The sequence below is a fragment of the Takifugu flavidus genome, chromosome 16, assembly GCF_003711565.1.
Source record: "Takifugu flavidus isolate HTHZ2018 chromosome 16, ASM371156v2, whole genome shotgun sequence".
Classification (NCBI taxonomy): domain Eukaryota; kingdom Metazoa; phylum Chordata; class Actinopteri; order Tetraodontiformes; family Tetraodontidae; genus Takifugu; species Takifugu flavidus.
In genome coordinates, this window is record NC_079535.1 from 5214854 (window position 1) to 5242083 (window position 27230).

The 27230-nt window shown below is 44.7% G+C and overlaps 1 protein-coding gene across 3 annotated transcripts; it reads left to right on the forward strand.

The window, feature by feature from the left end:
* Nucleotides 1–221: 221 nt before the first annotated feature.
* myo10l1 (myosin X, like 1) lies at nucleotides 222–26905 on the forward strand. 3 transcript variants are annotated; one of them, XM_057059490.1, is made up of 44 exons: nucleotides 224–401; nucleotides 471–714; nucleotides 8865–8963; nucleotides 14486–14644; nucleotides 15320–15507; nucleotides 16024–16158; nucleotides 16365–16489; nucleotides 16627–16640; nucleotides 16749–16833; nucleotides 16915–17021; nucleotides 17104–17233; nucleotides 17313–17431; nucleotides 17511–17657; nucleotides 17732–17832; nucleotides 18024–18090; nucleotides 18228–18320; nucleotides 18412–18480; nucleotides 18576–18658; nucleotides 18761–18863; nucleotides 19051–19131; nucleotides 19218–19342; nucleotides 19426–19549; nucleotides 19641–19747; nucleotides 19854–20121; nucleotides 20220–21047; nucleotides 21200–21323; nucleotides 21403–21544; nucleotides 21756–21860; nucleotides 21937–22032; nucleotides 22112–22205; nucleotides 22294–22349; nucleotides 22484–22626; nucleotides 22718–22912; nucleotides 23000–23157; nucleotides 23237–23357; nucleotides 23641–23789; nucleotides 23907–24055; nucleotides 24132–24339; nucleotides 24429–24565; nucleotides 24738–24861; nucleotides 24939–25280; nucleotides 25354–25530; nucleotides 25602–25793; nucleotides 26399–26905. In XM_057059490.1, exons 2-44 carry the CDS (start codon nucleotides 694–696, stop codon nucleotides 26501–26503), a joined length of 6195 nt encoding a protein of 2064 aa, XP_056915470.1. In that variant the 5' UTR covers nucleotides 224–401; nucleotides 471–693; the 3' UTR covers nucleotides 26504–26905. The 3 variants fall into 3 exon arrangements, with proteins under 3 accessions (XP_056915471.1, XP_056915470.1, XP_056915472.1); XM_057059491.1 differs by having other exon boundaries at nucleotides 222–714; nucleotides 21403–21541; XM_057059492.1 differs by lacking the exons at nucleotides 224–401; nucleotides 471–714; nucleotides 8865–8963; ... (3 more) ...; nucleotides 16365–16489; nucleotides 16627–16640 and having other exon boundaries at nucleotides 16689–16833.
* The last annotated feature ends 325 nt before the right edge of the window (nucleotides 26906–27230 follow it).

Genomic DNA, 27230 nt, shown 5'->3' on the forward strand with positions numbered 1-27230 from the left:
ATATTCACGGTTAACACCTTTCACCTTGTGGTGCCACTTTCGATAACTTTCACTTGTCTTTGACCAAAACAGCTCTCCCCTCGACGCGTTTAAGTGTACCACCCCTCGTTTGCTCTGAGTGCGTGTGTGCGTCCATGTTAGCGCACAATTGTGCACATAACGTGCGTGGAGACCGCCTGCACCGCCCTGTCAGCGCGGGGGGGACAGAGTCAAGATTATTCCGCTGCCGGACTGGTCCTCCCTCTCATCCCCGCGCACTGAACTCAGCCTCGCTCTCTCTCTCTCTCTCTCTGGCACACATGCGCACGCACACACACCCTTCACATACTGTGTATACACGCTTGGACTGAATTGAAGCGGCCCAGGAAACCGGTGTGCTACAATTAGCTCTTTGCAGCGTGGTGGGTTTTAAATTTTTCATCACGTTCGCCTGAATTTCTCCTCATGCGGCGTGTTCGTTTTTTGCGCAGAGCACACGCACGCCGCTGAGGTGTACAGTCAGAAGTGAGCCATTTCGGAGCCGAAGATGAGCGCTCGGTAAATGGGGAATCACCAGCACGGTGGCACCGCTTGCTTTCATTGATCCTGACAAACACCCTCAACCGTCGGTCTTGGAGATTTGCGCACCGGAGACCGGAGCCGGTGTCTGCGTTCTGCGGGGCCGGCGCGCGTCAGCTGGGAGGGATCGGAGGGATGGAGGCGTTTTTTACGGAGGTAAGGCAAAGATCAGGTCTCACATTTGTCGAGCTTTCGTGTTTATCACACGACCTTTTTGTGGAAGACGGTTCTTCTGCCTCGCATTCGGGTTGGTTACGGCAGGTGATGATCAGCCTCTGTCGAACGGCACCGTTCTTCCTCACCGATCCCCCATGGAACAGGCCGGCACCTTACCCTAACTACGTGATGGCATCGATTAAAACACTAACCACACCGTTTATTTGGTAATCGCTGCAGAGCACCGGGCCCCGGCTGCCAGCTTGCTGAATTAACGAGCTGCAGATAAATTGGCCACAGAGAGCTGACATGGGCTTTTGCATCCATAAGGCTGACTCTCGGATTAAAGGCAATCTGTTAACTGAGTGCAGACCCTGTCGGCCTCCAGCAACAGTCAGCGCTGCTTAAGAGAGTCCTTGTTTATTAGCTTTTATATGTATGCTTCTATAGTGCTCCGTGAATGGGATGGCTTCTATGGGTGGGTATGGGTCGGCAGCTCTCTGCGGAAAATGAGTAGGTGGATGTGAGGGATGAGGAGGTGGGTGGCTATATGGACATTGCAATAAAGGAGAAGGTGAAGGATGAAGGATTTGCGTGGAGAAGAGGATGCATGGATTATGTGATGAGGACATAATTAACTGTGTGTATTTAAATATTGAGTAAATCTGAGATTGTTCTTTCACCCCACTCATTTTCTAATTCCCATATTGCCTGCTGGATAAACACCCCTTAAGAGGGAGGAATGATCCCCATCACTTCATAACATGTATTCTTTTTCTAACCCTACAGTGCTCTCAAGCATTCCTTTTAATGTTCTTCTATGTGCTTCAGTCATTTTATTGTGGACTGTCAGCCAACATAGATGATAGAGATCTCGCCTCCTTCATCTTCACTTCATGTGTGTTTAGGCCTGAACAATCACTGATCTACACAGCTGATAGATATCTGACCTGGAACACCCTCTTGTCTGTGGACTTTTATACCAATAGCCGTCCCCTCCAAGCTACTTATAATTCCCCCTCTTAAGTTAATCTGATATAGGTTTAAATGTCCCTCATGCCAGCAGTGATGTCATTGTCAGTGTGAGTGATTAGCTGTTGGTAGCCTCATCAAAAATGTGTGAAGCTCCCAATAAAATATGCAAATGTGATGATCACACCACTTGTGATGATACAGCAACATGTATCAGAAATGCATCCTGTGCCATTTGCCAGCTGCCGGTTTGTAAATATATCGATCATAGCATCGACGGACAGACCACCGTTTCAGGGCGACTCAGACTCTGGAAGTTAGTTTTGATGATCGGGTTTCCGGTTTGCAAACAGAACCGAGGCTGCTGAGCAATTGGTCCTCCTGGGAGGTGTCTGTCCGACATCCACTTACTGTAGTTTCACTTCCCTGCTGTCCCATCACTCCATCCCATAGTTTCACCCCTGTTTTCCTCCACTTACTGGTGTTGCTAAAAAGAGTGATCGCCCTCTCTGACTCTCTCTGGCTCCCTCTCAAACCAGGCAGAAAACATGATAGCTGACCGACTGGCCAAGCATGAAATGTCAGGTGGCAGCAGACACTGTGGAATCTTCTCATATTCAGAGTGGATTTGTCTGTGGTCGAATATGGAAATTGCCCTATTAAGTGTAATTATAAATCAACCAAATCAACAAATGTAAGATTTGACCTAGAAGAAATGAGATATGAGCAGACTGTAGTCACCTAGTGGCTGGTAAACAGCAGGGGCCTCATATGATGTCATCACAAGTCTTTGTCTTTATGTAGAATTTATCGTTAAGAAACTGTGTTCTGTCTTGAATATGAGTGCTGGGAAAACAGAATGTGAGATACAGGTTGGCGCTTAAGAGTTTTTGGCATAGAAGAACGAGTTTAGGTGGAAACCAGGAAGCCTCCCAAAGGCCTTGGAGGCTTCCTGGTTTCCTGTGACCCAGAATTTGCTGAAGAGGTTACAGTAAGAAAAGAAAACTGGGGCTTCCTTTCCCAAGGGCTCGTTAAAATTGGACACAACATCAAATTAGAAAAATGTTTCTTAGTTTGATAATAATGTTCTGCAGTTTCTGCTTAATACAGTCAGAATTAAAACATGGAAACGCACCCTTTGCACCAGACTATTCACTATGCCTGTGCAATGGTTGCATTAACAGTTCACTTCTTGGTGCTTGGCATGCATTTCCTGCATCTGCAGAGTGTGTGGATGAATGGGAGATACATGATAACAATGTGGAGGTGATGTGATGTTTCACAGAAGATCAACAGTGTCTCCCCCAATGATAGAGACGCCAAATGGTAACTATCTTTTTCCTTTCCGGAGAAGTGTTTGTTGCTTTTATTGTCTTGGATAAGCGAGCTTGAATGAGGACTTTGTTCTGAATCTGGAACCTTTCAAGCAACAGAACCTGTTTTGCTTGCTTAATGTTTGATTTTTTTGTGTTTATGTCTGTCAGTCTGTTTGGTCACATTTAGCCACAGGGTCACTTTGGGTTCATTTAACAGGTCAGGACGGGTCTACAGCAACACATTTGTAGCGTGTGAATGTGCAGAAGCGACCCCCCTCCCCCAAACGTGACCAATTTTTAAAGCTTCCTGCCATGGTCACATCATATCTGTTGGCTTGGGATGCTTTTTTTCCTTTCAGGTCCTGAAGATTCAACAGTTCTGGCCTCTTTTTTTCATGTTTTCTGTTTGTTTTCTGCCGACTTTCTTAGTCTAAACAACCCATACGTTATCATTTTCTACGTTGCAATTGTCTGAGTGGTTACTACACTTAAAATAGTTACAGCGCAATGAAGGCTTTCTCACAACATTCCATCCTTGGGACCTACCTTGTGTATGATTGTATGACTGTTCACACATAACTGTAAGGGGAATTCCAGTTTTTGTCCTGTGATAAACGTAACAGTCCATGGAATGCGGCACACATTATGCAGGGAATCCTGCAGGAAGCTGGTTCATTGGAGAGAACAGTCAGTAGAGATGTGTGACCTATATTCAGTGGCTCCAAATGCATTTGTTCTGTTCAGGAGCTACATTGGCTCTGCCGCTCTCTCTTCTTCCCTCCATCCGACGCTCTCTCCCTCCCCGCGGCGAATCACTTGGTGTGTTGAGATCTCAGTGGAACGACCACTTTAGGTGCAGCTCCGCCAGACTTCAGCCTCCTTCTGGCATTTTTCCACATCCATCTTTTCACTCAATCCTTTCATTTCCTCCTTTACTCTCCGCATGAGCCGTTCACAGGCTGTGAATAAAACAACATCTGAAAGAATCCATCTACTGGCTTTAATGCTGTGGTGGATCAGGCCAGGAGAACTTGGTCCCACGTATTTCAGTAGCAAAGGAATCTTTTCTTCTCACTTAAAAAGATGCTTACACCTGTAGGGATAAGGTACCACATGCTTCTCAATCTGAACACCATTTCCCATCATCCACTACAGAGAGCGGCTGTTTCCATGGTGCCCTGTTTTACACTGTTGCCGTGGATCCTTGCTGCTGCAAGTGTCGGTGGGGGTGGGGTGGTGTGACAGTTGTTTAATCCAAGATGAGAGAGAATGTGATAATTAGCAGACTGCTCAAAACTGGTAACTCAAAGAGGATTTGCAACTGTAGAAATACACACACACCCAAACACACACACATCCACACACACGCACAATAACATCAGCATCTGCTTCTCTCTGCTGTCTTTATCCCTGTTTGTAATTTAGCGCTGCTCTGATCCCGTTTACTGTGGATAAGCCATTCGTGTGTTTGCTTTGGAAGTCGGGACAGGTTAAAAGGTCGTGCATGTAAAGCTCGACATGTTGTGGAGTAACAGCACATCTGCTCGGTGTGAGTGCAGGTATCAATGATCCTTTCATTGAACTGAAAGAGGAGCAAACAGTAGTTGAATATTGTTTTCTCTGGAGGAGTCTGTTATATCTCCTCTTGCTCGTTCACCCTCTTGATTCATAGTCAAATATAGGCTTTGTGAAAACTTATTTTAATTACTTTTCAGCACTCAAAATGTTTGTGTTACAGTATTAATGAGTGTATTCAGTGAGTACTGGCTGAAGAAAATGTGGTAGTACATTAAATCAAAGCATAATTTTAATTTTCATTGATGTTACATGATACATGACCCATACTTTCTATATATAAGACATGAAGAGGCAGGAAGGGACCCTGGACAGGTCACTAGTCCATTACAGGACGCACACACACATACCATTCACTCACACTCTCTCGGATGATAATCTTTGCTTGATTTAAGGCCATCTAAATGTTTCAGCCACATGGTGTCCTTAATGTAAAGTTCAATGAAGCCAAAATGTATTACATTTTTAAACTTTAATCCCCATCAGTGGCAGATGTGACTCATAAGACAGGTGATGCGCTGTAGCACCCGGCCGGCGCTCACATGAACGCGTGATGTTCGCCTTCCAGCTACCATAATCTGCTGAAAGCCTCCCTGTCCCAATTGTATTATCACCTTTAATGGAATATTAGTGACACAGTTTAAGCCTGTGACACAGGCCTGAGCTGCACGAGAGGAGACGGAAAAGAGGAAACGCCTACAGTAAGTCACCGTCAGGTCTTTTGTACAAAAAACACATAAAAAAAACTGTATTTTTAATTTGTGGGTTTGTTGTTGCGGAAGAATAATCCAGGCCAGTTGAATTGTTAAGTGCAAGAAGAACTACATTTCTGGCTCTGAGAACTATATTTATCCCACAATGCATTGCAGTGGAAGGTAACTGAGACGTGTCTCCTGCAGGCAGCAAGGCCTCTAATATAGAATCTGCCAGGTTGAATTACATGGTTAAAACAATGTGGCTGCACTGTTTGTCAGAGGAAGTGTGGACTTTTTCTCTTGTATTAGTAAAATTCAGTTTGAAACTGACTCCCATTCACTCCCATTTCACGCTATTAACTCAGGTTAAGATTTCTGGCCACGCCCACCATCCATCATCCAGGAGAGCATCTCCAGGAGCTTTATGGTGTGAAGAGTTAACAGAACACAAAGTTGAGCTTTGGGTAGCAAAAATATTCTGAAAATGGCAGTTGAGCTGAAATTACCGATTCCCTCTTCTGTTGTCACGGGCTTGTTGATCTTTTGATTAATAGTTGTAGCAAGTGTAGTTAATGTGCTTATTGAGGCGGTTAGACAGACAGAAAGAAAAACACAAATCTGAAGTGGTTCTTAAACTCACCTCTGACCTGCAGTCTCCAGAGACCCTCCTGTGGCCTCCCACCACCATGTTGGTCTTCCTCCATTAGCCGCTGACTGGTCAGCTGTCCTCTCTTTATTTATTCATGCGTCTCCCCTCTTTCATTCTGGGTCTTCCTCAGTATTCTCTGTTTTTAACCTTTGCTCCAAATTTCAGTCTGTTTTTCCTCCATCAATTAACACTATTCCTTTTTTCGTTCCTTTATTGTGTCCATGCATCTGCCTTCTGATCGGCAGACATGCTTCTAACTTTGTGCCATTCTTTTTATGTGCCCTGGCTCCTTGTCTTTCATCTTCCCCTTTATTAGCCCTTTTTAGTCTTTTTGTGCCACATTAACAGTGGTGTTTGACTAGACCCCTGTAAAGGTCTGTGTCAGGTGAGAATGTGAGTCTCTACTGTGACGTTTACTCTGGATGTTTGAAGTGTAGAGTCAAATGTGCGGAGTCACTGTCGAACGTGCTCGACTGTTGGAAATGTGCACATGCTTGTTGACATTAATTGCATGTTTGGGTCGGTGGTTTGTGTTTTCCAGGGCGTGAGCATCTCTCATCAGGCCGTCTCCAAGGCGACGCCTCAGTCAAATAGCATTGGATCCATGTGATTTCTCTGCAGAAACAAGGGCTCTATTAGACAAATGTACACACACACACACACACACACACACACACACACACACACACACCACACACACACACACACACACACACACACACACACACACACACACACACACACTCGTGTATAGCTGTTGGAACCTCAGGGCCATGCTGCCCTTCCAGTGTTGATTAATGAAGATTCTTCTGCTTCTCAAACTCTCTCCTCTCCTTCATTCGACCCCAACCAGCTTGCCTTCGTGCACAGGACCTGATGAGGTGGACCGGTCTGGTGTGTGGCAGGTGGTCTGTCTGGCACTGGGGGCTAGGTGTTTGGGCTGTGCACATCTGCTGATTATTTCCAGATCTCTGAGGTAGTCTCGAGATTCTGCTGCTGTGTTGTGGTTAGGGGGGAGTCACTCTTGTGCTAGTTTGTCATGAGAAGGTTTTTTCGTCACTTTTGGAGAAAAATAAATGAGGAGGGGTGATTAAATGATGCTCATTTACTGTGTAATATAAGGATTTCATTCCATTAAAATGACAGTGTATCAGATAACCCTTGACTAGTCCTTATCACACTGATACCTTCCTTAGGTCACATCAGAGACTTTGTCTAAGGGTGTTCTAATAAGCAGAGGACACATCTTAAAATGGAATATAAAGTTGTTGTTTAGTCCAGTCACAAAAAAGCTAGAGAGAAGGCCTCTGTGAGGCATGTGGACATTTTAAAAACAGGAAAAAAAGTAGTTTCTAAAGTTATTAAATTGGAAACCTGCCCTTATCAGCTATGTTTTCATAGGTTTTCACCACATCCAGAGGGCATCCAGGGGTCATATTTGAGGGTAAAGTGACAACTGAGGTCAAATGGAGTGTGACAAAAGGTGGGTGGACAGGATTGACAGTGAGCCAGTTTGAATTTCATGCAGCAGAAACCTGGCGATCATCATACATGCTGCCCTCAGTGCAGGAGTTTGTTGTCATGCATGGCCATTCCTGTCCGTCTGGACCAGTAATAAATGGGGGGATGGGAGGAGGACACAAAGAGGAGAACTACAAGGGTGTCTGTGAGCGTAAGTTGTAATGCATTGCTGGTGGGTCATTTATAACACTCCTCTCTCAGTGGCAGCATACAGACGATGCAGAGTACATCGATCTGGGACCAATTTACTCAAATGGCATGTAGATAAAGTCAGAGGTTGAAGATTCAAATGGATTTTTGTTTATGGGGGACATTTAAGAAAGAAAGAGTTTATGGACCACAACTGCACTACAGGATTATCCCAAAAGCTTCGGTGTTGCAGGTTTAAGTAGAACCAGAGTCCATGTCATCAGTTAAAGCAGTGCTGAGGTACCAATGAGACTGGATCAAGAAGACGGAGCATCAGAGAGAGAGAGAAGTAGCGCATAATTTCTTCCATATAAAACAGTGCAGAGATGTGTGGAATTGCAGATATTATTACTCTGCTTCGTCACTTGTGTAATATTGGACTAAAATAGTTAATTTTTCCCAGGAGCCAAAAGTCTTGAACTCAGTAGCCAAAAGCAATTAGACAGGCTTTACCCTCAAGCGTCACTGTGAGCGATCCAATAGTGCGGATAAATACACTGTGTGTGTGTGTGTGGTGTGTGTGTGTGTGTGTGTGTGTGTGTGTGTGTGTGTGTGTGTGTGTGTGTGTGTGTGTGTGTGTGTGTGTGTGATTTCTGCCTGGTTAACTCAGTGTGTTTGGGGGCTAATTTTCTCAATTTGTGCGTGTGTGTGGAAGTGGAACAAGGATGCCAAAAAGAGAGAAAGAAAAAGAAAATAGAAAGATAAAAGTTGTCAGGGGATTTGGGCCCATCTGTTGCTTAAACTATTCACTCTCTCTGCCCCCCACCTCCCACCCCCCAACAACCCTAACACACCCTTCAAATATCCTACTGTAAATTAAACAGAATTATATGTAACCTATTTTAAAATGTGCGAGATTTGTGATATGTCTGTGATCTAACAAACACACAATCTAGTTAGCAGACAGTTGCTATAGCAATGACATAAGTTGGACAGATCCATCATGCTCCTTCCTTCCCTGTACCCTTCCCCCCCGTAACCCCCCTCCAGTGAATCTTTTCAGTGGTTGCAGGTATGATCTTATATTTGCAAGATGCTTTTTCATGACCCTAAAACACACACACACACACACACACACACACACACACACACACACGCACACACACACTCACACACACACACACACACACACACACACACACACACACACACACACCTGCTCTCTTATAGTCATTTAACGGCATACTTTCATGCTTCCTCCCATCAAGTTGAACTTTTCTGTGTCTGATGCAGGGAGCCCGCGTTTGGGTCAGAGAGAAGGAGCAGCTGCTTCCTGCAACAGTCAACTCCTGTGGAGATGGAATCCTTGTCATCACGACCGACTATGGAGAGGTAAGGAATGTAGATAATATTTGGATTATGTCTGCAGCAAACTGAATACCGTTACATATAGATCAAAAGCAGGTATACTAATAATTTCACCCCCAACAGGAACTGTATGGGGCCGTTAGATTCCCCCCGCGCAAGAGTTGTGTCATGTGGCCAGTGAATTGTCAAAATAAAGGGAAGATTAATAAAAATTCTTGGTGATGATGGTCCAATTGCCTTCATCCGCATCCTCCTCCTCTGCGCTCTTCTCATACATATGCAGAATTCATCGCTGACACACATTCAGCACTTTCCAGAGGAGCACTAGAGGCGAAGGCGAGCCATACCACACTTGCTTGTTTTGTTTCAGAACTCAACTGCAGCTCCAGGCTCCTCAGCCATTTAAACTCAGGAAATCTGCTAAAATATTGGAAATGAGTATTAAATCTCGGGCTTCATCTCTGTGTTCACGTCCAGTCTTTCTCCATACAAACATTTCTTAATGGTGAACGTGAACCAAAAACACGCATGAGCTCCACCACTTTCCAGCCTTGAGGACATAAATTGGCTTCATTTTGCTTTTTAACCGTTGTGTCTTTTGAGGACACAGCAGACGCAGGGAGGCATTTTCCAAAACCAGAATCGGTTGCAGCAGTTATTCATGCACTGGATTATGAACGTCCCCAACTCCCCAACCCCCATGCGGAGCTCGCTGCCTTGCTGATCTAGTGCTTGGTTAGCTGTCGGTGTTTAAATGCTAGCTGTGCAGGAGCTGGTGAATATTTGATGGAGAACCAGCAGGATGGGATAATTTCCCCCCTAACTTGATTTCATCTCTTCAAGACAGTCTCAGGCCCAACATCAGTCATCAGTGTTACACTGATATTGGCCATATTTCTTTATTTCAAGTACAATATGGCAACATTTTAAGGGCGTTAGCCTGTTCTACTTTGCATCTACAGTATTTTCTCCCAGGCTGCCATGTTCTGCTGGTTAGGTAATAAACGACCCAGATCCTGGGTTACAAGTGCTGTGGCTTCGACACTACGAGCCTTCGCTTCACATCAGCTCAACAGCGGTTCAGAGGCAATCCCTCCTTTTATTCATAGTAGCTTGCACTCTTGACACAGATAATCCAGCATGCTGCTGCACCCGTACCAAAGGTGCTATAGCTGTTGTTGCAGAGGACGGTTGGAATTATTAATCAATAATCAGGTTTAGATTTCATCTTCATAATGCACAGCCTCATTTGAAGCCTAGTTTGATAGAGATGGGAGAACAGTCGAAGTTCATACAGGGCCTGTCTAAGACAAAATGAGGCTTATTCCAGGATATTCTGCAGTCCCTGTATCACCCAACCATCTAGTTTTCAGTCTGCTGTCGGATGTCTGAGTAAAACTTTCTCCACTGACTCTGGGTGAGTGGCTGGTGTTGCTCTTCCTTTCAGCTCCTTTCAATCTGGGATTCCTACAGATGTCCTGTGAACAGTTTCCAATAAAAACATGGACGTCATTATCAGTCATCCACAGTCACAGTAACTGTACAAAATGATCACGTTGAACATGATTAGATGTGATGAGATCACAATAGCTTCAATCTTAATTGATACAATTTAATTAATCCAGTATAACAACAATGCACTTCTCATAGATATGGGATATATCTGCAGAATTATTGACAGAAGGATTAACTGTAAAATCTCCACATTAAGCATTGCTGTACTAAACCTTTACAAACACACATCTTTCAGCAATAATTTCTGCAATGCTCCCTCAGTATGTTGTAACTACAGATGTGCGTGTGTATGTGTATGTTAGCCCACATGTTTTACAGGAAAAAAATGTAAACATGAAAACAGATGGCTACGCAGAAGTCAACCATACACCTGTATTACACACACACACACACACACACACACACACACACACGCGCACACACACAGACACACACACACACACACACACACACACACGTACGCGCACACACAGGTTATGTTAGTGATTCAGCCACAATCTGTGTACCGTGACCTGGATTTCACAAGCTAGCGTGCGTGGAAGCGGCAGCGAGACCTCACGCGAGCGTAGAACATGCTCCAGGGGTGTCGTCCTCCTCCACTGTGCAGACAAATAACTGCAGACGTGACACACGCATAGCGTAAACGTGCCTGGTGAAAAGTGCTGTAATAAAGTAAAACTACATCGCCGCGTAACCTCCTGACCCAAATCCCTCTTCACTATATTTTAACCCTCTGAAGATGCTACTCACTTGTTTCTCATAAGGAGATTAACTGAACCAAAGCGAATATTACAGCATGTCAGTGATTCACCTGTGTTCCACCTGTCTTCCTCAAGTGAAACCTAAGCTGAAATCCATCCACTAATCACTAAATCCTGATGTTATGCCTTAGTCTTACACATCCATGAGTCTAACAGAGACAGACCAAAGCTTGTTTTCCACCCTATTTGACTCAGAATCTCTAGTTAAAGGAAAGTAATTCCACATTTTTCCTCATTCAAATGTATCTTAAATATCACCATCAGTAGCAAATCTGTAGCATCAGATGAGCCAGTGTAGGCACTAATATGCATTTTTGCAAGAGCGCTTTAATGTACATGATATCCAGTTAATGATGCCTTTGGTATAAATAGCATTTTAAAGGTAATATTGACACTGGTGTACTTTAATACATCAACCCAAAGAAAGGTACTTCTATTTAATTATTTTCTGTCAGGTTAAACTTCCAGCACTACTGACTGCAGCTGTACTATTTACCTCTAATCTGAAGGGTCACATAAAGCTGAATAAGGTTTTCAATCCTAATCTCATCCATGGTAGTCTGGAAATTTTGATCCGGGGTCAGCGGGAAGACCTGCAGGTGGATACAGTTCTGGATAATACAGTACGTTTTGGCTAAAAAAAGAGCTCTCTGCAGCATATAGGTCACTGTGCCCACAGCTCTCTCTCTCTCTCTCTCTCTCTCGCTCTCTCTCTCTCTCTCTCTCTCTCTCTTCTCCATCTCTCTCTCTCTCTCTCTATTCCATCTGAATCTCTCTCATCCCTCACTCTGCCTGCTGCTAATATGTGAATTCAGATGAAGAGGCCTGCCTCCCTTGGCTCTCCTCCTGAATCATGCAAAGGAGCTTCAGACATCAGAGGCTTTTATACGGGAGGCTGTAATTGTGTGTGTGTGTGTGTGTGTGTGTGTGTGTGTGTGTGTGTGTGTGTGTGTGTGTGTTCATATGCACAAAGCAGGTTACAAATGCATTCTTTCAACTCAAGAAAAGCAGCAATATTAAAAAATTGATGAAAACGAAAGCGTAACTGTATAACAAACCACTTACAATCTTTTACAGTGTAAATAAAATCTAATTTGCATGCAGTTGCTGGAATTTCCAGTGCTACTTTCCTAAAAATGTTTCTCTCCGGTAATTAATTATTAAATATGAATTGTGCCATTTTGGGCACTGTGTATATACTGTATGTGTAAGAGAGCCGGAGGAGAAAGGCCAGACATGGTCGTGAAAGGGTTTTTACTTCAGACAAATTTTCTTACTTTATAACACGTCAGTTCTCCTCCTCATTTTGATTTGTCTCCATCTGAAGTTCCCCAAAACTTTTTTTTCATGTGGGTCAGGCACTGTGAGCCATTTTGGCTTCTCGGTTTAATCTCCACCCGAAAAGGGGGAAAAAGCTCTCCATTTTCCCAGGAAGAACCCTTATCACGCCAGTCAGGCAGTAATAATATAAAAGTTAATATATAGATGCTTTATTCACACTGCTGGAGCAGCAGCTGAAACGTGTGCAGTGCAGGCAGATCACATGTGGTAAATTAATGACGAAGAGCGGGACAATGTGAGGGAAAGCGAGATGGAAAGAAAAAAGGTGCCTACAGCAAAGAAAATGAGGAGGATAAAAGGTGCTGCTACAAAGAGAACGACAGATGAGACAGAAGACAGACAGAGTTCTTGTGGGATGGGAACCCAAAGAGTGAGAAATCTGATATGAAATGGATAAAATGATCACTTATTTGATCCTTTTTTTCCCACAAATTATATCAGACGTTGCATCTTCATGTGCACAGATGTTCTCAGCATGACTATCAGGCATGTTAGCGCATCATATGCACGCCGCCGTCACAGATGGCACACTCAAACCACATATTCAGATCTTTCATCTGACTTTTGAGGGGAAAAGAAAATTTGAGCTATTTATTTTGCATAAACATTAATGCCACTGCTGTAAATGCCATCAGGTTAACGTTCACACTCTTTCACCCGGCTGTTAAAGCTTTTTACACTGTCTCTTTTAGCAGTTGTTAATGATTTAAACCCAGTTTCAGTTGTTTGACCACTAAAAAGCTGCAGCCATCCTGCGCAGCCACAGAGGGCTCATCTTTAATTTGCTGTATTACCAATGCAGCTCCTTTATTTAGCATTGCAGCATAGGAGCTTATTAGTTTCTGTGCCATGAATAAAATGAATAGAATTTGTATTTATTAATGAGCTTTGACGCACAGTATTAGTATGTGGAAAACAACATCTCAGCAGATCTGGACTGGACACGTCATGACAGTTGTTAAAAGGAGTCAAGTGCAGGGGGTCATATTGGAGATGAGATGTGAACCAGTGAACGCTGTATGAGACACACGCCCCCAAATGGAGGACCAAGGCTAATTAGGTCGTTTCTTTACAGTTGAGTGAGTAGAGAATGGTTACTGTGGTTATGTGGTAGATTGGTCAAACCTCCATCAGCTGCTTTGACAGAGTATCAGCAAAATAAGAGGGATGCATTAAAGGCAGCATATGGCCACCCATGGACGGCATCTCCGGTCCAGACGGTGACGCTGCTGCAGGTTTGACTGACTGCACACAACCGCTCAGCGAATGAACAGCGCAGTGTAATAGATTTACTTAAGAGCGGGACGCCTGAAGGCCGACGGCGGCTCTGTCGCACTCAACAGACTTCCATCACATCTGTTCCTGCACTTACACAGTTGAGACAGCATAGGAAGTTGTGTGTGCGTGTGTGTGTGTTTACGTGTGTCTGACACCCCAGGCTTCTTCCACCTTTCAGCTTCTGCCAGATCAGATCAGTTACACTCTTCCTCCCTCCTTCAACTTCCACTTTTAGCCCTGTGTTTTCCACCCATCTCATCACCCTGCTCTTCTGTTTCCATGGTGACACACGACAGGAATGGGGGTCTAGTTAGAGAAACTACCATGAGGGTCTGATCATTGTGTGTTTTTTCATCCCATTGCATCACTATTATTCTGTTCTTGAGCACATCATCTCCTCAAAAACACTGTTTTATCCTCCAATCTAGGCTTCAGAAAGAACTTCACAGCTAAACCCATAGGATCAGCCTCAAAATATAAACTTTTAAAGCATATATTATTGGTAAATATGATTTAGAACCTCTTAAACAACAGTTAAATGTTGAGGATGTTTTGTTCCCGTTTCACAATAATCAAGTCCTCTAAGAAAATCATGCACCTCAACACATCCGATGTGCCAGGTGACATTTTAGATGCTGTGTTGTCCTCCAGGTGTTGTATCTGCAGCAGGCCGAGGTCACCAGGGAGCGAGTGTATGCCATGCATCAGTCCAGCATCGATGGGGTGGAGGACATGTCTGCACTGGCTGAGCTGCATGAGGCCGCTATCATGCACAACTTGTACCAGCGTTACCAAAAGGATAACATATATGTAAGTGTGTTCAGGTAGAAATGTGTGTCTGACAGGATGCTGCAGAGGCTGAGCCCCATTTTCTGGAGCTATTGTAGCTATTTTACTCAAGAGACCACCTCAGAAAACAAAAGATTCAAAGCTACTTTAGCATTATAATGCAACACTGCTTTTATCAGAGCCAATAACACACACAATAATCCAGAAATGAATTGCTTTAGTCGTTTATTTGTGTGTTGTAAATGAATAAATATGTCAGCTGATGCTCTGAAACTACATTACTACACTTTGCCTGTGGGTTTTTGTTTTACCCGTGTCTTCTGAGAAGATGATCATCTCTTTGCGGGTATTGAGATTTAATAATTATGATTGAGACCTAAAACTGGTTTATGATTAAAGTCAGTTTCTGAAAGATTATCAGCAAATGGACCAATACCAGCCTCACTGGGTGTGACCTAATCTAGATGATGAAATGTTGTCCTTATATGGATTTGCCTTAAGCTGATCATGAGAATTTACCCTGCTGGGTCACCATTTCAGTATGAAATGTTCACTGTTTTCAACATCGTTTTTCTCAGCTTTGTAAATAAAATTCTAAGTACAACACCACATTCCCACCCTCCTGTCCTGATTAACACAAAACTGAGCAGTTTCACTGATTGTAAGAGAGCCCAATGTCGCCTCTACTCCCCACAGACAAATATTGGCAGCATTCTGGCAGCTGTGAACCCCTACAAGCAGATCCCAGGTTTGTATGACCTCGACAGGGTGGACCTGTACTCCAAGCACCATCTGGGGGAGCTCCCTCCGCACATCTTCGCTGTGGCTAACGAATGCTACCGTTGCATCTGGAAGCGCCATGACAGCCAGTGCGTGCTCATCAGGTCAGTGACGACCATGATGAAGCAACCGTTGTGGAGGAAATGATGATTAATCCACTTTTTTATCTTGTGAACTGAATCAAACTATCCATATTTGTAGTGTCTTTCAGCTAAGCACCTACTAACATCGGCCTTAAGTGAATTAGCAAATATTCCCAAACTATCCAGGTCAGTTAGTCTGGCACAGCAGCTGGATGGGGTGGGGGAGTAATATTAAGATTTATGATGCTTCTAAATGTTCTAAACCAGTTGCATCTGTCCAGACCAAGACACTGACTCCATCAGTGTGAGTGCAGCCATCTCATCCAGTTTCATTATGTTTATTTATTTTCACTCCTGACTCAAACTCAATTAGAGCTAATGCAATTTACAAACCCATCAAACCTCAGTAGCAATTAAGTATTGAGATATTCGAATGTCACAAAATGTCACAATGTGTTTAATTAAATCTTTTGTGTGCCTGTATGTGTGTGTGTGTGTGTGTGTGTGTGTGTGTGTGTGTGTGTGTGTGTGTTCCAGTGGTGAATCAGGGGCAGGAAAGACAGAAAGCACCAAACTGCTGCTTCAGTTCCTGTCAGTAATGAGCCAGAACTCAGCCGGGACGCCTTCATCAGAGAAAAGTACTCGGGTGGAACAGGCCATCGTACAGAGCAGGTACTGCAGATGCTCAGGGTTCCTGTGATGGAACATTTTTCAGGTCCTGTAACACCTGTCCCAAACCACAAGCCTTAAATCAACTCAGCACAGCATTTATAAGGGTGCTTTATCCAAATCTGCAGCTAATGATGAGTTACTGTTTGCTGTATTCTGTGCTGAATACTAAGAAAAACACTTATAGTCTCTTTATACTCTCTTGACAGTCCGATCATGGAAGCGTTCGGCAACGCCAAGACGGTTTACAACAACAACTCCAGCCGCTTTGGAAAATTCATCCAACTCCACTTCTCTGAGTGTGGAAACATCCAGGGCGGCTGCATCATTGACTGTATCCTTGTACTTTTAAAAAGAAATAAGTGGATTTCATCCAAGATCGAAGAATTTAAATGTTCTTTAGCAACTTTGCGCACCCATATTTGTGACTGTCTCAGGTATTTTTTTTGTCCTTGACCCACAACTTTTCAGATCTGCTGGAGAAGGTAAAGAATCCGAGTCATCCTTCTTGACATGAGCTAAAATTCTTTTGCACTGTTGTGAAATTTTGTTAATTTGTTAGTTACGGTGTTGCCACTTGGATTTTCCCACAGAATCGAGTGGTACGCCAAAACCCCGGTGAAAGAAACTACCATATCTTCTATGCTCTGCTTGCAGGAGCCACCAAAGAGCATAAAAGTGGGGAAATATGCGAAAACTATGCAGTTCAGGTTAAAAATCTGAATTGCAATATTAATTTTAATCTATTTTCTCTGCCAGACCTCTATTTCCTGGAAGACTCTCCTGAATTGTTCCACTACCTCAGCCAGTCAGGTTGTCTGAAGGACAAGAGTCTGAATGACAAAGAGCTGTTTAACAGCGTCATGGTCAGTGTGGCTGCACTTCTGTCACTCTCACCTCTGTGTCCGCTCGTGTCTGATCTCTCACGCCGTCTTTTTTCCTGAGCAGGAGGCGTTGAAGGTGCTACAGTTCACAGAGGACGAAATCAGAGACATGTTTAAGCTGCTGTCAGGAGTCCTCCAGTTGGGAAACATCGAGTTCATGACTGCCGGAGGAGCGCAGATCACCACCAAGCAAGGTGGGTCTGTGTGTAATGTGAGTCTGGAAATGTGAAACCAAAGAGAAAAGTGTTTTCAGCATCTTTGTCGGTCTTTCAGTGGTCAGTAATGCCAGTGAACTGCTGGGACTGGATGCCTTCCAGTTGTCTGAAGTCCTGACTCAACGGTCCATAATCCTCAGGGGGGAGGAAATATGCTCCCCACTCACTATAGAGCAGGTCAGGAATGCATACAATTATTTTACATTGACCTCAAACCCACCAAAAACGAGTCCAACACACCTTTTCCCTGTTTCAGGCCATAGATTCCCGAGACTCTGTTGCCATGGCGTTATATTCCCAGTGTTTCTCCTGGATCATCCTCAAGATAAATCAGAAGATTAAAGGCAAAGAGAATTTTAAATCCATCGGCATCCTCGACATCTTTGGCTTTGAGAACTTTGAGGTGAGACATTTGACATTCCCTTGTAAGTCTCTGCAGACCAGACGAGGTATATTAATATGCATCTCTGCTTCCAGGTGAATCGGTTTGAACAATTCAACATCAACTATGCCAACGAGAAACTTCAGGAGTACTTCAATAAGCACATCTTCTCCCTGGAGCAGCTGGAGTACAACAGGTCAACCAAACCACCATTGCTTTTAGACTGTTGGTGGAAACTAACAGGTTTAACCAGGAACCAAGGGATTTTATGCCCACATGAGTAAAATCATTTCATAAAAAGCAACATGTCTGGCACATGAAGCATGAAAAAATATTTAAAAAAATAATTGATTGATTAGACAATTTCCCATATATTAATCCTCACAGGGAAGGTGTGCAGTGGGACGCCATAGACTGGATGGACAATGCAGAGTGTCTCGACCTGATAGAGAAGGTAAACAGTTTATTATCTCCTCTGGAAATGGATAAAAGTTGCTGGATGTTTGCATCGGGGTAACTGCTCTAATAGAGCTTAAGTGTCAGAAAAGTGGCGCTGATGCAGTAACACTGTGTTTTCCCCATCTCTCTCAGAAACTGGGCTTGTTGGCGCTGGTGAACGAGGAGAGTCGATTTCCCAAAGGCACTGATTTCACTCTGCTGGAGAAACTGCACAGCAGACACTCTGTGAGACAGTCACTCCTTCAAATTTCAGACACTGAAAATGCTGTGCTGGCAAGTAAATGTCCTCTCTTGTATATTTTTCCATTTTCTGCAGACAAATCCATATTATGTCAAACCTAGACTCGCTGACCATCAGTTTGGGATCAAACATTACGCTGGGGAGGTGAGAAACATTAGAGGATCACTCGGTTTCAGCTCGCTGGATGTGTTGTGTGAGCTCTCAAAGATTCACCATATAATACCTGTTTGGTTGAACAGGTCCTGTATGATGTTAAAGGGATTCTGGAGAAGAACAGAGACACCTTCAGAGATGACATCCTAAACCTGCTCAAGGACAGCAGGCAGGACATTCAAATAAAGAAAAAAAAGGCCTGCTGGGTCATTCTTAAGAACCAATTTCATTACTAGGGTGATGTAACGTGCATATCTGTGTCTTTCATCAGACTGGACTTTATTTATGACCTGTTTGAAAAGGTCGGCAGCAGGAACAATGAGGAGAAGATGGGAACGGCTCGACGCAAACCAACCGTCAGCTCTCAGTTCAGGGTGGGTGATACATACCACCAGGAATGTGCACGGTGGCTCATACACCACACGTTGACCTCTTTGGTCCAAGTTCTGGTTTTGTTACAAGATAATCATCACATGTTTGGGTTCTCTCTCTCTAAAAGGGCAATTGCCTCGAAATTTCTCAAAGGCAGCATAAATTTAAATGTCCTTTTCTCCTTCCAAGGACTCCCTCCATGCGCTCATGGCCACTCTCAGTGTGTCCAACCCTTTCTTCATCCGCTGCATAAAGCCCAACATGAAGAAGGTTTGCTTGGTCCCACACCTCCTGCAATCACCTGGTCGACATCCACAAAGTCAAACATGAGATATTTTGCATCCTTCTACTTGCAGAACCCAAACGTGTTTGACCCAGAGGTTGTCCTGAACCAGCTGAGGTATTCTGGGATGTTGGAGACAGTGAAGATCCGTCGAGCCGGGTTCCCCGTGCGCAGAACTTTCAAAGATTTTTTCTCTCGGTTGGCCTCTTTGATTTGTAAATATTTTAATCATGGCTGCTCCTGTTCTTTTGTTGTCTTAAATGTTTTCTCCTCCTTATCAGGTATAAGATTATTATGAAAGACAGAGTCCCGGCAGCAGCAGCAGCAGATGATAAGAAGAAGAGTACAGACCTTCTAATCAAATATGATAAGACCAAGAAAGAATGGCAGCTTGGCAAAACCAAGGTGGGAATAAGTGTCCTCATATGGGATCATAAAACATTGCACAAGGGAAAATAATAATCGAACTGTCTTCCTATACATCTTTGATTTGCAGGTGTTTATGAAAGAGTCCCTGGAGCACCGTTTGGAGAAAGACAGAGATGAAGTCAGGTGTCAAGCTGCCATGATAATTCGAGCCCACCTTCTAACCTTCTCTGCCAAGTAAGAGACCAAGAAGAAAACTGCAAATGTTTTGTTGTCTTCCTGAAAATGTTAGAAAATGTATGCGTCCTTGGTCTTATACGCTGCTTTCAATATTTTTCAACAGGAAGCATTTCAAGCAGGTTCGTTCTAGTGTTATCACCCTCCAGAAGCACTTACGAAGGCACGTCCAGCGCAAGCGGTTTGTGAAGCAGCGCCAGGCAGCGCTGGTGCTGCAGCGGCACCGACGAGGGCAGGTGGCCCGTGCTCGGGCTCGGAAGCTTAGAGAGGAGAAGAAGAAGGTAGAGGAAGAGCAGAAGAAGAAGGAAGAGGAGGAGAAAGGGGCATCGGGCACAGATGAGCAGGAAGAGACAACCGATACAGATGATAAAAAGGTCACTTTCTGTCACCATCAGACATCTGAATGTAGTTTAGATAAGTTTAATGTTTAAAATGATGGTGTTTAATGTTCTGATGGTGCTCCTTTCTGCAGGATGAGACCCGGCAGATGGAGGAAATCCTGCAGTTGGAGCGGGAGATCGAGCGCTTACAGAAGAAGAGGGAGGATGAGGTGTCCCAACTCTGCGAGTCCTCCAGGCAGGAGCTCCAGCTGCGCCGCGATGCGGAGCTGAAGCGGATGAAGAAGGTGGCGTCCCGCAAAGCCACGGAACTCATCGACCTCCTGAACTTCAAAGGTGTGGATCCCTCGCAGGGAGACGTTTCAATGAAAGCTGCTGCAGAGGTCAAGCCACAGAACGCTGTGAGTGCTGCCTGCAGTAAATCCAAAGAGGAAGAGATAGATGAAGGCTTCCATGCGGAGGAGGAATGTATCCCTCTCCCTGACTTCCCTCCACCTGCTGAGACAGACGCTCCTCTGGATAAGGACATATTTGCCCATTTACCTCCTCCTCCACCTGCTTTTGCAGAGGGGACGGTGCCTCCTGCAGTCCCTCCTGCACCTCCTCTGCCCACTGACGACGTGCCCCTTGCCGGAATCCCTCCCCCTCCTCCTCTCCCTCCACCCACGGATAATGCGGGTGTTCCGCTCCCACCCCCCTCAGAGGAAGTTAAGGCAGAGCCAGAGAGGAAGGTGAGCATGGTGGAGAGCCTGGTGGACGGGGATGAGCCCATCTACAGCATGCCGGCCGACACCGAGTCAGATTACGATCAGGAGGAGGAGGAGGGATCCGTCACCGCCGGAGACGATAGCTCCGTATCCGGGAGCAACCGCGGCAGCGCAGCTGTGACGGATGAGGAGCACCCAAGGAAGTCCACCTGCACCAATGCAAGCGTCGAGTCCTGCAGAGGCAGTTCTGACTCTGTGAGGACACACACTTACACGCATCCTCACACGCGTGCACACAGATATGTATGAGCAGCCATGCAGTGAAACTGTTTTGACTATTTTTCAGCATTTGTTTTCTCAAAAAGCCTCTGTTTGTAGCATCATCTAAATGTTATTTGCTGTTGCAGTATGCAGACAGTGAGGACGAACATGATGGCATGATGGACACCGACGAAGAAGTGACGAATGGCAGAGTGACTTTATTTAATGGCAACGGTCCGCCATACTTCCATGGCTACCTCTACATGAAGGGTGGGTTTTTACTCTTTCTCTAATTTAACACAGATCCATCCACATCACATACGTAGCTGCTACTTCTCCTCTCCTTCAGCTGGCCTAATGATTCCATGGAGGAGGCGCTGGTGTGTGCTGAAGGACGAAACCTTCATGTGGTTCCGGTCGAAACAAGAGTCGCTTAAGTCCGGCTGGCTGTACAAAAAGGGAGGAGGGCTCTCCACTTTGTCACGGAGGTTGTTGTAGTTATCACTGATTGCAACTGCATGCTAATTAAACAAAATTTCTGAATATTTAGATTTAATCACTCTCTCGGGACTGTGCAGCACATTCAATTCACATTCATGTATGACTATTGCTGTTCAACAGTAAATAAGAATAAACGGTAAGCTTGAAACTTTTAAACTGTATCTTTTTGATCTGTCTTAAAATTGTCTTCTTCTGACTCAGAAACTGGAAGATGCGCTGGTTCGTGCTGAGGGACAGTAAGCTGATGTACTATGACAACGACAGCGAAGAGAAGCTGAAAGGAACCATCGACATTCGGGCTGCCAAGTGAGATTTCTGTGACAACTGTTGATTTTCTTAAATGACAGCGGCTTCTCTCACACATCTGTTTGCTTCTTTACAGAGAAATTGTGGATAATCATGAAAAGGAGAACGCGCTCAACATTGTGACCGATGAGAGAACCTATCAGGTGTTTGCTGAGTCACCAGAGGATGCAAGGTGGGTCGGGCATAAATCGGTAACAGACCTCTGTTTGCATCTGAAATTAACCTTATAGTTGCTCTGTCTGTCTGTGCAGCGGCTGGTTTAACGTTCTCAGTAAGGTGCGTGTCTGCACTCCAGAGCAACTGCTGGACATGTCCCACGAACAGGCCAACCCAAAGAATGCTGTGGTCAGTGTCTTCACACAACTTGGGATAAACTCCAGTTTTCTGGAAGCTGTGCAGGATTCATGACTGAGTCTACTCTTTTCTCATGCAGGGAACTCTGGATGTGGGGTTGATTGACTCTGTCTGTGCTTCAGACAATCCCGATCGGTCAGTCAGTTCATTCACAATTCAAAATAAAAAGCCCATTTGAATAACAAAACTCTGGTTTTAACCTCTGTATAGTTTATTCCCTACCTCTTTTACATCTGAACAATCGGCATTTGATCATTTTACATGCGCAGACCCAACTCCTTCGTCATCATTACTGCCAACCGTGTGATCCACTGCAACAGCGACACACCAGAGGAGATGCACCACTGGATTAGTCTCCTGCAGAAACCCAAAGGAGATGCCAGGATTGATGGCCAGGAGTTCCTAGTCAGAGGTGGGAAATGAAAATTGGATTATGTCTGTTTTTGCTGTGACAAATCATTCATTGGTATATTTTCCTCCCTTCCTGCCTCAATGCTGTTTAGGCTGGCTGCAGAAAGAGGTGAAGACAAATGCTAAGAGCACCTCCCTGAAGCTGAAGAAGCGCTGGTTCGTGCTGACCCACAATTCTCTGGATTACTACAAGAGCTCAGAGAGAAACTCATCCAAGATGGGAACTCTGGTCCTCAACTCTCTCTGCTCCATCATTCAGCCAGATGAACGTGTGCACAGGGAGACAGGTGAAGGGAAAAGAAGAAGATGAATTAAATTAGGGGTCAAAACAGTACTTTCAGACTTTATTCTCTATGAATTTTTGTAATTTTCAGGTTACTGGAACATCATCGTGTATGGGAGGAAGCATTCTTACCGTCTCTATACCAAGATGCTGAATGAGGCCATGCGATGGACAGCCGCCATTCAGGGAGTCATAGACAGCAAGACTCCCATCGAAACGCCAACGCTGCAGCTGATCAGAGACATTAAGGTAAAACAGATACCCGGACATTTATCACGATTTTCTAATCCTACTCTCCTAATTGTGCGGCTTGTGTTTTTCACTTCAGGAGAACAGCGTGAACCCGGAAATAGTTGAGCAAATGTACAGGAGGAACCCCATTCTCAGATACACCCAGCACCCTCTACACGCACCTCTACTGCCGCTGCCGTATGGAGAGGTCACCAGCTGTGAGTGCAGATTTGCATCAATTGGAACGGTCAAAATATTTTCTGGATCGCTTCTTTTAGAATATCACTGCTCATTTACATTGGGCCAAGTTTGTGACTCTTCTTCTTTATGAAATGTCTGTACATTACTGCCCCCTACAGGTCAAAATCAGATGTGTCATTTAAAGTATGTGCCGTGTATTTTGTCTCCTGTTACAGCCTCATTTTAAGATTTTTTTTGTTAAACATTCCGTTTTCTTGGCCATTTTCTCATTCTTGTCACATTTATTACCTTTGTTTGCAGTGCAACGACAGCAGGGTTACGCCAGTCTTCAAGATGAGGCGGTGCGAGTTTTTAACTCCCTACAGGAGATGGAGACTCTGGCAGACACCGTGCCCATCATCCAGGGTATCCTGCAGACCTGCCAGGACCTGCGTCCTCTCAGGGATGAGGTATTGCATCCTTTTTTTATTTTTGAGGAGTGCCTTTTTTATTTGAATGCATTAATGGCAGAAATGATGCTACAGCAAAGATTTATACGAGCATCCCATTTTTCTCTTTTGTTTCAGGTCTACTGTCAGGTGATAAAACAGACCAATCACGTGCCTCAGCCTAACAGCCCTGCCAATCGGGCGCACTGGCATCTCCTCACCTGCATGAGCTGCACCTTCCTCCCCAGCCGAGCCATCCTCAGATACCTCCGCTTCCACCTGAAGAGGTGTGTACAAATATTTTTATGTTGCTTTTAAAAAATAAAATTCTCTCCAACAAATGTGTTATCTGAACTTATCCAGGGTGCGTGAGCGCTTTCCTGGTACAGATATTGAGCGTTACGCAAGCTTCATTGGTGAATCCTTGAAGAAGACCAAGACTCGTGAGTTCGTCCCCTCTCAGGAGGAGATTGCCGCCCTGCTGTTGAGACAGGAGATGAGCACCACTGTCTACTGCCACGGTGGGGGATCCTGCAAGATCTCCATTAATTCACACACCACAGCTGGAGAGGTACACGCATGACAGAGGCAAAGGCATACAAAGACAGATCCTGGGAGAGCTTTTTGTCACTACACTGTGATTATGTGCTGCTTGGGCAGGTTGTGGAGAAGCTCATCAGAGGTTTGGCCATGGAGGACAGCAAAAACCTGTTTTCTCTCTTCGAGCACAACTCTGTCACAGACAGAGCACTAGAGAGCAGAGTGATCGTCGCAGACGTTCTTGCCAAGTTTGAAAGGTATCGGCTCAAGTAAGGTTATTTCTTGGTGGTTTTTACCAAAGTGAAGACTCCGATACAGACAGATGAACTATATTGATAAACTGCAACAGAAAGCTAATGTGGGGTAGGTTATAGATCAGGCTATCAGTAAAGATTTAATTTCAATGCCTTGTTTAATTTGTGTTTCCAGACTGGCAGGCAGTGAAGAGGAGGAGGAGGAAGGAGAATGGAAGCTCTACTTCAAGCTGTACTGCTTTTTGGATGTGGAGAGTGTCCCAAAAGAAGGCGTAGAATTTGCTTTTATGTTTGAGCAGGTTAGTTTTATGTTGCTGTGTCGACATGGAGAGGATCACGAGATAATTGCTCACTGCCACTTTTCTCCTTTGTGAAGGCCCACGAGTCTCTAATAAGTGGTCACTTCCCAGCTTCTGAGGAAACCTTGCAGCACTTGGCTGCTTTACGCCTTCAGTATCTCCACGGTGACGGTGCAGGCCGGGCCGGCTGGAGCCTGGGAAGCGTTTACCCGATTGGGCGCCTCCGCAACCGCATCCTTCACTCCACTAAACCAGGTGTGGGGACGACAGGTGGAGCTGGAGGAGGACCTGGAGATGGGAAAGGTACTATAGGAGGTCAGGGAGGTGTTCCGGTGGCAGTGGAGAAGCGAAAGACCCCCAGTTTCCTGGATGGCACCCTAAGGAGAAGCTTTAAAACTGGTTCTCTGAAGAAGCAGAAGGTCAGTAGTTGAAAATCTGTTTACTTACATTACAGTTTACTCATAAATCATTGAAAATCGTCTGTTTCTGCAGGTGGAGGAGGAGCAGATGTTGGAGATGTGGGTGAAGGAGGAGACGTCTGCGACACGGACCAGCGTCCTGGAGAAATGGACCCGGCTACAGGGCATGCCCCAGCATCAAGCCATGCTTAAATATATGAGCATCATCAAGGAATGGCCTGGATATGGATCCACTCTGTTTGACGTGGAGGTGAGCAGATAACCAAAGTTTTCAGGTCTTTCTGACGACCAGATGTGTAACCACCGCTCTCTTCTCTAAAGTGTAAGGAGGGCGGTTTCCCTCATGATCTGTGGCTGGGTGTGAGCGCTGATAACGTGTCAGTGTATAAACGAGGTGAACCCAAACCTCTGGAGACCTTCCAGTACGAACACATCACCTTCTTTGGGGCGTCGTCGCTCTGCACCTACAAGATCATTGTGGACGAGAGGGAAATGTTCTTTGAGACGCCACTGGTGAGAGCTCACCATATCAAATATTATTACAACATTTTCACATTTATTTCTCCTTGTTTGATCTGAATTTGTGTTAGAAACATGGAAGAGCAACATGCTACCAGGCACAAAGGGACGGATCACATATTTTTTGCATTTCATATAAAAATGTTTTTGTCTGGGTTTGTTGCTGTTCAGAGCAAGTAAAATTGCCAGGGCGTTTCTTCAGAGAAAATTGTTGGTTGGTTACATTTTGAAAGACTAAATTTGTATTTCCAACCCATAAAACACTAAATCACAATGTGAAAAGCAGAAACATGTGCGAACGGGAAAAAATATAAATATATATATATATATTTCTGTTTAGACAAAACGGTTTTTTCCTGTTAAGGTTTGGGTGCAAAACAAATGCAGTCTTGGAGAGACTGTGGTGCGCCACCATCCCTGTGTTTAAAACAAGTCACTCTGCTTGTCTTATTCACCGCTCAACTTAAGAGTCCTTTGTGATGTTCTGGTTAAATGAATATTGTAGAAATGCAAATACTTTCTTTATTGACTCTTAATAGAAAAATTCCTTTAAGGCGACGACAGTCAGTGCTGCATTAACACGCTTTTTTTGTCTGTAGGTGGGGGAGATCACCAAGATAATGAGGGCTTACATCAACATGATGGTGAAGAAACGCTGCAGCATCATGTCAGTGACCAGCGTCGCCAGTTCATGGGTCAGGTGATCGGCACCTTCCCGTCAGATTCCACGGTTTCTGCAGTGGCGAGAGACGTCCCTCAGTTCCGCTATGGGTTGTGTCCCTTGATGGAGGCAGTCGCACCAATTCAATCTAACAGTTGATTAAAGGGGGTAGAGGATGAGTGTTCAAAAATACATACTCCGCTGGGCAGAAGTCAGCAAGACGGGGAAAAAAATTGTATGTTGGGACAGTGCTTTCAGATTAAAATCCCCTGGTAATGCATGTAGATGTTCAAGCACACTCCAGACTTCTCTCTGCTTCCCTTTTCTGGACGAAATTCAATTTGAAACAAAGCACAACAACTTGGCCGCCCAGTCCCAGTATGTCCCAACAGCGCCTCCCAGTGCACTGCCAGACAAAAGAAAAGCACACCTCATCTCACGTCCTCTCTCCTCTCTCTCTCTCTCTTCTCTCCTCTCTCTCTCTCTCTCAGCTCTCTCTCTCCCTCTTTCTCTTTCTCTCTCCCTCCGCTCTCTCTCTCTCTCTCTCTCTCTCTCTCTCTCTCTCTTCAGGTTTCCTACTCCTGTTTTTTCTGTCAGTGGCGTTGAGTTAAATACTAAATTCTTGTTGTTACTTTATTTCTCTCTGCTTTCCTCTCTGCACCTGTTTCAAAACACCCGGTTGTGACTCAGTCATGATTCCTCCTCTGGTCAGTGTTCGCTTGCTCGCTCATCGGTGCCACCGTGTGGCCACTAGTGGAAGACGCAACCAA